General features: G+C 40.8%; 2 protein-coding genes across 5 annotated transcripts in view; one reads left to right on the forward strand and one right to left on the reverse strand.

Annotated features, from left to right (window-relative positions):
• The window catches only part of PAK2 (p21 (RAC1) activated kinase 2), a 133,876-nt gene extending 130,715 nt beyond the window's left edge, over positions 1 to 3,161 (forward strand). For 3 of the 4 annotated variants that reach the window (XM_043991093.1, XM_043991095.1, XM_043991096.1), the window contains one exon: positions 2,471 to 3,161. In XM_043991093.1, coding sequence (XP_043847028.1) covers positions 2,471 to 2,658 — 188 coding nt within the window. In that variant the 3' untranslated portion in view covers positions 2,659 to 3,161. The remainder of the gene's footprint in view (positions 1 to 2,470) is intronic. The other variant, XR_006355480.1, reaches the window with a different exon arrangement.
• Positions 3,162 to 6,969: 3,808 nt separating this feature from the next.
• LOC122751590 (galactose-3-O-sulfotransferase 2-like) lies at positions 6,970 to 10,910 on the reverse strand. Its single transcript, XM_043998692.1, has 2 exons — positions 10,525 to 10,910; positions 6,970 to 8,430 (listed from the first exon to the last, which is right to left on the reverse strand). The coding sequence occupies exons 1-2, from the start codon at positions 10,888 to 10,890 to the stop codon at positions 7,570 to 7,572; spliced, it is 1,227 nt and encodes a 408-aa protein (XP_043854627.1). The 5' UTR covers positions 10,891 to 10,910; the 3' UTR covers positions 6,970 to 7,569.
• Between the last annotated feature and the right edge of the window lie 318 nt (positions 10,911 to 11,228).

Genomic DNA, 11,228 nt, shown 5'->3' on the forward strand with positions numbered 1-11,228 from the left:
GCAAGTCCTTTTGTCTGCCTCAGTTCTCCCATCCTAGAAAATGGAAATAAAATATATGTACAATGAGATAATGTTTAGATAGCACTTTGTGGACCTTAAAGTGTCATATCAATGCTAGTTATGATTGTGGTTGTTGGTATTATTACTTACAGATGAGGAAACTAAGATCCAGAGGGATGAAGTCATTTGCCCAAGGCCACTAAGATAGTAAGTGGCAGAGCCAGGATTTGAACCCAAATTCTCTGATTCCAAACCCAAGCTAATAATATAATGGTTCTATGACCTTATAGTAAGAGATATTTTACAACAGATGATATTTAAGATGTCTTTATATATATATATATATATATATATATATATATATATATATATATATATATATATATATATATATATATATATATGTATATATAAAAGAACAGATACCAATATAAAGCCTATATATATGTATACAGACAAGTTCATGTAATAGTACATACTATGACTAAGTAAATATATAATGTAAGTTCTATATAAGTTCATTTGTAAGTATATATAAGGACTATATGTTTAGTCATACAAGTTCATATATATGTTTATGCAATTATAAAAGAAATATATGTAAACATATACATAAAAGTTAATATGTACCTTATATAAACAAACACACGTATATATGTAAATATACACATTCTAATATAATAACCACAAATATGTATAAATTATGTACAAATTCACATATAAGTATATATAATGATTAAATATAAATATAAGTATAATAACTATATAAAACAAATATATACATGTATTATATAATATATATGTTCACAGATCAATATATATGATGATTGCACATGTATATATGCATATCAGTATATATGATGATTACATAACATATAAGCATATACAATGACTATATAAGTGTGTATATTATGTATACATATATATGTATATTTTAAGTTCAATAAGCTATTACCTTTTTAAACTTTGCATTCATTGGGTCATAGACAGCAGAAGGCACATGGATGATTAGCACCTTATTTTTTATCATAAAAGTATTTTATTATTTTCTACTTACATGTAAAGATAGTTTTCAACATTTGTTTTCATAAGATTTTTAGTTGCAAATTTTTCTCCCTCCCTTCCTCCCCTCCCCCTCCCCAAGACAGAAAGCAATCTGTTATAGATTATATATGTACAATCACATTAAACATATTTCTGCATTAGTCATATTGTGAAAGAAGAATCAGAACACAAGGGAAAAACCTCAAAAAAGGAAAAAAAAACAGCCAAAAAGTAGAAACAGTTTGGTTCAATTTAGCACCTTATTTAGAGTAATAATTTCACCACCTTCCCTTCTTTAACTATTTAGTAAGTGAATAAGGAAGGTGGTGCAGTGGATTGGCCCTGAAGTTGGGAGGACAAGAGTTCAAATCTCACTGTAAACACTTGACACTAGTAGCTGTGTGACCCTGGGCAAGTCACTTAACCCTCATTGCCCTGCCCAAAAAAAAAAAAAGAAGAAGCAATGGATTAGTCAAAAGGAAATTGGGAACTATAGACCTTAATGACCATAAAACAACCATATGTTGGATATTGAACCCCTGAATACTTGAATATTATTGAATAATAATTTAAAGTATTAAAATATAGACCTAACTCATGGGAAAGTAAAGCCATGTAAGATATCCTTGGGTACTCCTGCTGAGGACAGCCTGATGTCATGTTACTTATCTATGTGATTGTGAACAAGTCACTTAATCTCCTTACTCCTCAGTGTCCTCATCTGTAAAATGGGGGAGTTGGGTTAGATGGCCTCTGAGGTCCCTTTTAGCTCTTGAGCAATAACTCTCTGATGGTCTCCTTTACACGTGCTTACCTCAGTATTTTCAGGCTGGATCTGTGATAACCCCATGTGGGTTTCTCTCATTGCAGATGGTAATGGTAATCTCTCCATGCCTTTGTAGATGGCTTTCATGCTCTGTTTGACCAAAAGCATTCATCTTCTAGTGATCTCCCTGTTAATAAGCCTCTCCAAATTGAGCTAGGCTGGTCCTCAAATCATGAGCCATCCAGTCCATCATTGGAACCTGCTGAGCTTGGCTGGACATCTCAGGGCTTGTGGTCTCTTTGCTTAATTAGCCTTCGGGAAGCCCAGGTCTCTTTCATGCCCCAGTGAGGCTCTGGAGGGAGGCCTGGATTGGGGAGGCCTGGATTGTATGGGTGTAGTGCTTTTCTTTCTTTTCTTTTCTTTTCTTTTCTTTTCTTTTTTTTGTGTGTGAGGCAATTGGGGTTAAGTGACTTGCCCAGGGTCACACAGCTAGTAATTGTTAAGTGTCTGAGGCCGGATTTAAACTCAGGTCCTCCTGAATCCAGGGCCGGTGCTCTATCCACTTCGCCATCTAGCTGCCCCATGTAGTACTTCTAAGTCAAGCTGGACAGTGAGTTCACAGGCTTCCCTGTACTACTCATAAAACCTTCTTTTTTTCAGGGATGGTTGTGGCAGTGCTGCTATATCAGGGCAACATTCCCCGGTTTTTCCAGAGGAACCTGTTTTACTATCAAAAGAGCAAGTATCGGGTGCCCAAGGGGAAGCCAGCCTCCACACCCAGTGGGACGCAGAAACTGGAGAAAAGTACCAAGAGGGGGAAAGCGGAACCTAGTCAAAAAATGGAGTGACCGCAGCTGTTCTGGAGTCAGAGGACCTAAGGATGAACCCTGCCTTTGCCACTTACTGCTACCTGGGTGACTTTGGGCATGTCACTTAAACTCCCTAGAACTCAGTTTCCTCATCTGTGAAATGGTCCCTTACAGCGCTGCGCCTGGACTGCTATGATCCTACTACATTGTGACAGTTGTGCCCTTTTCCTTGCCTTGTCAGTTTACTGGATGAATGGAGAAGCACAGAAGACAGGAACTGGGGAAACCCTGGCTGCTTTTTATTGCCAAAGCAGTTGAGCTGGTTGAGAATGTTCTCAGACAGCAACCAAGTACACAATCAGGTACCTGAGAGCAAGGATCCTTCACCTTTCTTGGGTTGAGGGCTCCTTTGAGAGTTGGGTAAAGCCTATGGACTCCCCTCCCCAGAATCAGGTTTTTAAATGCACAAAATAAAATAGATAAGATGAAAAAGGATACTGCTTATGTTGAAATACAGTTATCAACATGTTAAATAAAGTAAATACATGAAACCTAAGTTGAGCCTCTTCCTTCCTTCTTTCCTCGCAAAAGAACAGCCGTGGGTGGGATTGGATGGAGGTGGGGAGAAATTATTAAAGTACTGACTGGGCCTGTTTGTTTTTTCTGTACCCAGAGGTTTGGCGAAGGTGTCTGAAGCCCAAAAGTAGAGAGACAGTGATTGGGTTTCTCAAAGAAATGAGTCTCCTCAAACCTCCCTAATCTCCTATAATTATTGTTTCAGTCCCCTATAAGTTCTAAGTCTGTGGAATTCAAGTTGCCTGTGGAGAGTTTACGAGACATGGTTAGAATGGTGACTCAGAGGGACTGTGGGCTGTAGGTAGCAGTGTGCTGGAGGAGGAGGAGGAGGATTTGGGGCAAATTAACTTGGGAATGAGAAGAGCAAGAGATCAATAGGGAAAAATAATTTATCTGTCTTTTAGGATTATAGCACAGAAGATTGCAGCCAGGTATCTGTCATCATTATCAAAGACCATTATGGGGGGCAGCTAGGTGGCACAGTGGATAAAGCATCGGCCTTGGATTCAGAAGGACCTAAGTTCAAACCCAGCCTCAGACACTTGACACTAGCCATGTGACCCTGGGAAAGTCACTTAATCCTCATTACCCCAAAAGACAAAACAAAACAAAAACAAAACCAAAAAACAACCCAACCAAACAAAAAAATCAAAGACCACTATGAAAATGCTCTGAGCTAGGTGCCAGGGATATAAAGAAGTGAAAACCATGGTCCCTTCCTTAAGTTCAAATAAAAATTAGTCAGAGAGACAGGACACATACATGCAAAACTAAGTATTCAGCGAGTAGTACAGGAATTTAGGGAAAGGACCATAGAATTCATTTCATAATCAGATCCAGAAGGTAATCTTGATCACTCCTTATAAGATCATAGATCTTAGAGTTTGAAAGGATATCAAAGCCCTTATAGTCTAACTCCCCCCCTTTTACCTCAGTGCCTTTTCTTATGAATATAAATATGTAAAATATAAAATGGATATTGAGGAAAGTGAGGTTTAGAAAAGGGAAGTGACTTACCCAAGGCCATACAGTCAGTCATAAAATGGCACATTGAGAATTCAAACTCAGGTCCTCTGATTTCTAAAATTCTCATTCAACTTGCTTTCATAGGCTAGTGTGGTCAGGGAAAGCTTTATGGAATTAGGTGGGACTACTACTGGGCTTTGCAAGATTGTGGGACTTAAGAAACCTGAATTTGAAGTCAGAGGATCTGTATTAAAATTTCAATCCTGCCACTTAAAACCTAGGTGACCTCAGACATATCTGGGCCCCAGTTTTCTCACCTATGAAACAGGAGGGTTGGACTGAATAATCTTTAAAGGTCCTTTTCAGCTCTGAATCTATGATCCTACCAAGAATGGGGAGAATCTTCGAGGAACCATGTAAGCAAAGTCACTGAGGGAAGAATGGGCATCGCTAGTCTTAGCTTCCTTTGGGACCCTGACTCACCTCCACTTTCTACATTTTTCCTTGATGGATTAGGATGCTAGACTCTAGGGACTCAGAGGATGCTGAATATGCTGATTGCTAGAATATAGCGGGTTTTGTGTAGGGGGACAGAAGGATTGAAGCTGGAAATTATGGCAATTTCCTTGTTGATATTTTCTATTATGTTATGGAAACCCCCCACCCCCCACCCCAGTGCCTTTGCTTATGCTGTTTAAGGCATAATTCCTGGAAGTGTCTCTCTCTGTGAAATGGGTTAGGTATGTCCTTCTGTGTGGTACAGGATGGTGGGCTTGGATGATTTCTTGATGTCTCTTTCTGACCAGATATCCTGTTATTCTTTAAATGGGAAATCCTGGGAAACAGCCCCCTGAGGGTGGTGCCAAGCCATGCTCTCACCTCCAAATCCAGGGCTTTTCCCTGTTTGTTTGTACCTATGATACCTACTTGCATGTCCTGGAAATATAGACTACGTAGCAAACGGAAAATCCCCCTTTGCCTGAATTGGAATTAGAAAAATAAGAATGGGAGAGGTAGTAATTATAGCTGATGTTTATCACAGTGTTTGGCACATAGTAAACACTTAAATGCTTAGTCATTCATTCGTGTTTATGTAGGCCTAAGGTTTATAAGCACTTTATATATTATCTCATTTGCTATGTACAACAACCCTATGGGGTGGATGTGAATGATGTTATTATTCCCACTTTACAAATGAGGAAACTGAGGCTTGGGTTAGGTGACTTGCTTCTAGTCACACAGCTAGTAAGCAGCAGGTAACAGGATTTGATCCTGGGTTTTCTTTACTCCAAGTCTAACATTTTATCCATTATGCAATGCTGTTTCTGATCCTGGGTCCAATATCTATTATCTCTTGGACCTTTAAGTAATCAACTCCATCACCTCATCACAATTATTAGTGCCTTTCTGATCACTTTGCAGATTCATTCTTCACTGTGGACTCCATGATTATTTCAATGTTGACCTCTTTGGCATTCTGTGTTCTTTTGTCCCCTTTAATTTCTGTTTATTTGTGATTTTCAATACTCAATAAGACTTGCTATCTCCTTGATCCATTCCTGCTTTCATGTTGCAGAATGCCTCCAGAGGAAGAACTAACTTATAAATTTGTGCTTTTTAGTTACAAGTCAGCTTTGGCGGGGCAGCTAGGTGGTACAGTGGATAAAGCACCTGCCCTGGATTCAGGAGTACCTGAGTTCAAATCCGACCTCAGACACTTGACACTTACTAGCTGTGTGACCCTGCGCAAGTCACTTAACCCCCATTGCCCCACCAAAAAACCCCCCAAAACAAACAACCCCCCCCCCCACTGCTAACCAGTGGCCAAAGCTGACTTGTTGGGGGTTTTTTGGTGGGGCAATGGGGGTTAAATGACTTGCCCAGGGTCACACAGCTAGTAAGTGTCAAGTGTCTGAGGCCGGATTTGAACTCAGGTACTCCTGAATCCAGGGCTGGTGCTTTATCCACTGCACCACCTAGCTGCCCCGCCAAAGCTGACTTGTAACTAAAAAGCACAAATTTATAAGTTTTCAATGTGGGATATTCCCAGGATGGAAATTTCCTCCAGTGATTGAGACTGGCCAAGTGTCTGTAAGTTAAAGAGTTGCTTGGGGGTTCAGAGAGATTAAGTGAATTACCCATGGTCACACAGCAACTATGTTTTAGAGGCAAGACACTTGGCCAGTCTCAATCACTGGAGGAAATTTCCATCCTGGGAATATCCCACATTGAAAAATCACAGGTCTGGACTAAAAAAAAACCATCACCTAGTACAGCATTGGTCCTAGAGATACTCAATGCCTGTTGAATGAACAGCCGAATGATGACACAGTACTTTGTTTTGCAGGATCACTTTAGGTATGCGACCATGCCATGCAGCTTCCTTTTTTTGAGCCTTAGATTTCTGAAGAATGGGAGTCACCAATTTCACAGGGCCATGATGAACTCTAGTGAATATCTCTGCTCTCTTGAGAGAGCTGCTCTGTAAGAATTGGCAGACGATGGAAAACAGCTTTGCAAGCTGGGACAGACAATGGGGGAATCATATTGATCTGCTTTCTTTCCTGAATTGCTGAGCAAATAGTCCAGAGTGTCTATCAGTTCTCCCTAGGGTAGGGAAGATACTGATCCAGTTAGGCAAAAGAGAGATTATTTCTAGGCTTGGGAACTGTTGTAAAGGGCTATTCACCCCTTTTATGACAATTTACATTTTCATCAGTTTTAAAAAGAACTCCCCCAAGAAAAAGAAACCCAAGGATGATGCCAAGAAGATATTAAGATAGAAGTCTTTAATAGGCAGCAGGGGTTTTTGTCGTCTCCTGCTCATGGTGAATTTTTCAACTAATTATAATTTTCCAACATCAGTGTTGGACCCTTCTATTTTTATGCTTCCCTGCTTCCCCCAATTACTATCATTAAGTAAACTACTCACTTTTTAAATTGTCATGACAATTTTCTATATCTGGTCACCAGCTCTGTTATGGGTTTACTTGAAGACCATGATCTTATTTTAGCCAAAGCTCAGTGTTAGCCTTAGCCTAAACCTGTGCCAGGCAAAAGGTGCATGAGTCCTTTAGTCTAATGCTTGGGATGGAGCATTCAATATTATATATTTAATCTCAGATATTCTGGGTATTTTGAGGAATCTGAGGTCTATTTGTTTAGGACTTCAAAATGAATAAATTGTATTGTTCCTTCTCTCATTAAGGAGAGAGAATAGAGGAAATCCAAGTTTCTATTTGGCTGAGAGTATTCACACCCATCTTCAACTTCTAAAGTCCCATGTCTGTTTAGTTTACTGTTGTGAGCATAACTGCCCCATGCTAATGACCCATAAGAGCCCATGTCTATCCTCTCTTGGTTCTTCATCAGCCAAAGCTTGGATCAGAAAAGAGATACTTAAAATGTTTAGGAATGGCCTTTTAAGGGTCTCTGCTTCTTCATGTTGTGGGCCTTGGAGCGGTTCTTGGCCTGGCTGAGCCGGAGGGCTTTTTGGGGAAATTGTCTCTTGTATAGTCTTTCACTATACTGGAGTTCAGGCATGACAAGACTCTGGCAGGCCTGTTTTGTTGCCTCGTCCAGCCCGTGCTTTAAATTGTAGCCGAGAATTTTAGCTTTGCCATACTGGAGTGGGGCGAGCAATTTGTCCTGGATCTCCCAGGAATGGACACTTTGTTCACCCTGGAGGCAGGTCTTTGCCAGTTGTTTCCGCCGCTCCCTCAGGGCAGCCACTTCTTGCTCTAGGTACTCCCTGCTCATGCTCTGGTTAATTCTTTCCCAGAAGCTACGATTGAAATGAAGGTAGAGTTCCCAGTCCAGCTTGTTCCAACTCTTGATCTTCTGAATGGTGCTGGAAGACAGTGGGGAACGGTAAGAGGCATCTTGCTGATTAATGGGGAACGACACTACATCATCCAGGCTCCAGCAGAGGGCATCTTTTAGCAGTACCAATGATTCATCAAAATACTCTGCAATCAAGACAAGATCAAATTGTTTTTCAATGATCTGGGCCAACATCTGAGTGTGCTGGGTGGAGACCCTTCCATTGTGGTTGAAACCAAAGTCAAAGGTCATGAGATTTCTGCTGTAATGACTGTCAGGCCTCAGGGGATCATAGAACTTGCTTGTGTGGTTCAAAAAGTCATCCAGGCTTTTGGCATTGAAAAAGGATGAGGTGCCCTTGAAGTACATGAAGGAAGACTCCATGAGGTGAATGGGATTTCGGAGGATTGAGAAGTAGAAGGTGTCATTTGGCATGACCCTCTCAACCTGAAAAAAAAAAAAATCAGAATTAATGAATTGATTCAGGGAAATAGGGTTTTTATCAGCTTGAAGATGGATTTAGATTAAAAAGTTGGAAAAACTTCCTAGCTAAGCCTTGTTTGACACCAGGAGGCCTTTCCTAGAAGGACTTTAAAAGTAAAGTTGTTTTTATCTTTTTGAAAACAACCTTAACTGTTGGAGGCCCCTTCTAGTGCTAAGGTTTGTGATGTTGTCATTTATGGAATGCAGGATAGCATGGTGGGAAGAATCTTAGCTTGGGTTGGTACCCAAAGACCAGGAATAAAGTTCTAGCTCTGTCATTTTTGGTGGGGGGGAGGGTTGGGCAATGAGGGTTAAGTGACTTGCCCAAGGTCATACAGCTAGTAAGTGTCAAGTGTCTGAGGCAAGATTTGAACTCAGGTCCTCCTGACTCCAGGGCCGGTGCTCTATCCACTGCGCCACTTAGCTCTGTCATTTACTGGCTGTGAGGTTGGCAAGTTACTCAACTTCATAGACCTTATTTTTCTTATCTGTGAAATGGGAATATTTGTACTACCTGTCTCCAGACACCATATAAGAGGATGTTTGTGAAAACATCGCTAGACTATAAAGCATCTTAAAAATAGTATGTAAACAATGAAGTGGTCAAAGTATTCATGCTCTGGAGATCAATAATCAATTTATTAGCCTTGATCTATGATAGACTATTAAATAGGGCAGGTATTATTTCATACTGTTTCATCCCCCCCACCCCCCCCCTGTTCCCCCCATAAATTAATGACACCAAGTATAGAGCTTTTCACTGTGTGTTTCTATGTATAATTTCATTGGTATAGGGAACTCTCCCAAGAAGAAATCAATCAATAAGCATTTATTAAGCATATTATGCCAGGCACTGTGCTAAAACTTCTTTTACTAATGCAGATGGGCAACTCTTTTGTTATTATTTTGTATTAGAGAGTTTCCTGGGACACTGAGAGATTAGGTAGCTTGAGTGGTCCCATAACTAGACTGTGAAAATTGGGAATTGAACCCAGGTCAACCCAGTTGCCTTTGAAGTCAACTCCCTATCTAGGAACCACATTGCTATTCATTCCTTTCCCAGAGTAGATTATTAATAAATGCCCCTTGAATGTTTGTTGAAATGTAAGATGATATTACTAGTTAGTTTGCCCAACCGGATAATTCACTGACAAATTTAGAGACAGATTCAATTGTCTAAATCATTTTAGGTATATTTTTTATTCTCCTTAGAATCTAAACTTTTTAGAGTAGCATTTGGTTAGTGGTGAGGAGATAGACATATTCCTTCAGGATTAAAAGGTGTGTATGGGGGCAACTAGGTGGTGCAGTGGATAAAGCACCAGCCCTGGATTCAGGAGGACCTGAGTTCAAATCCAGCCTTAGACATTTGACACTTACTAGCTGTGTGACCCTGGGCAAGTCACTTAACCCTCATTGCCCTGCCAAAAAAAAGAAAAAAAAAGTTGTATACATATGTGTAGATACATGTGTGTATACATATACACATAGGTTTATATGTATATATACATACATACACACTATACATAAATATGTAAACACACTACACATGTATATGTCTATTCATAATAATACAGGCATATGAACATGCACACACATATACACGTGTACATGCATGTACATACATGATACACACATACATATATTTTTCTGTCCTCTATCCCTGGCCTGTTGAGGTTGGAAACACAGTGGTTTGGATAGAATAAGTTGTTCCCTTGCTATTCTTAGCAAATACAGGTCATTTGGATGTCTTTGTTGGTGAATGATCTGGATCATATGATCACAGATCTGAATCTTAAAGGGACGCCAGTAGCTACCTAAGTTCAGCCTCCTCTTTTTCCAGATGAGGAAACTGAGGCCCAGAGAAGTTAAGTGACTTGTGAGCAAGGTCACCTAGGTAGGAAATGTCAGTGGGGGGAGAGTTAAATCAAAGTCCACTGACTCCAGAGCCAAGGCTCTCTCCACTGTGATTTCTGAGTAAGCTGTGGATGAGAACTCAAGAGGGAAAGCCTGTATTATTTTCTCCTCCCCTCCCCTTTCTCAACTCCTGGGACTCACCTCCACTTTCAGGAACCTCATGTGGTGGCACATGATGTCAAATGGAGGGCTTGTGCCATCTGTGAACCCCTCCACCACTTCAGCCACAAAATAGAAAGGATAGAAGAGTTGACTGAACTGGTTGACTGGAAGAGCAAAGGTGAGATTCCGTCGCTCTCCAAAACGGAAGAGGATGTTCATGATGGTGCTGCTGGCGCTCTTGTGGACCTTCAGAAAAAAGATGTGGGTCTTGGGTGTGCAGGTGGCCTCATGGGAAGGGGCAAGGCCATCTGGCAAACCAGGGGCCAGAAAAGGAGAAACTGGAGCCCCCAGTCTTGTAAGCTGACCCTTAAATGACTTTTTTTGCTTGAATTGGGGAGCCTCCATAAGTCTTCCTTGAAGCTGGGCCCTAGCATTGTGTGCTAGATCAGTTAATAGTTTACCATATTTGTGGCTCGTGCCCTGAGGATGGTTCTGTTGGGACCCTCCTACTGAGTCAAGGGGTCTGCTTACAGAGCTCTTCCCCAGTTCTCTTTCTTGACTCGCCATGTGTGCAGCCTTGGGAATGAGCCCAGAGCTCTTGGTGCGAGGAGTCCAGCCTTTCCCCTCGGCTGCTTCCTTGGAACCCCACAATGAAGGTTTGGGGTACTTGGAGATGTAAGAAAGCCACCATAGATCATTTGAGGCATTCTCCTCTGGGTAACTCAAGTCATTCTGCAGCTGCA

This window comes from Dromiciops gliroides, chromosome 3 (assembly GCF_019393635.1).
Source record: "Dromiciops gliroides isolate mDroGli1 chromosome 3, mDroGli1.pri, whole genome shotgun sequence".
In the NCBI taxonomy this organism is placed as follows: Eukaryota; Metazoa; Chordata; class Mammalia; order Microbiotheria; family Microbiotheriidae; genus Dromiciops; species Dromiciops gliroides.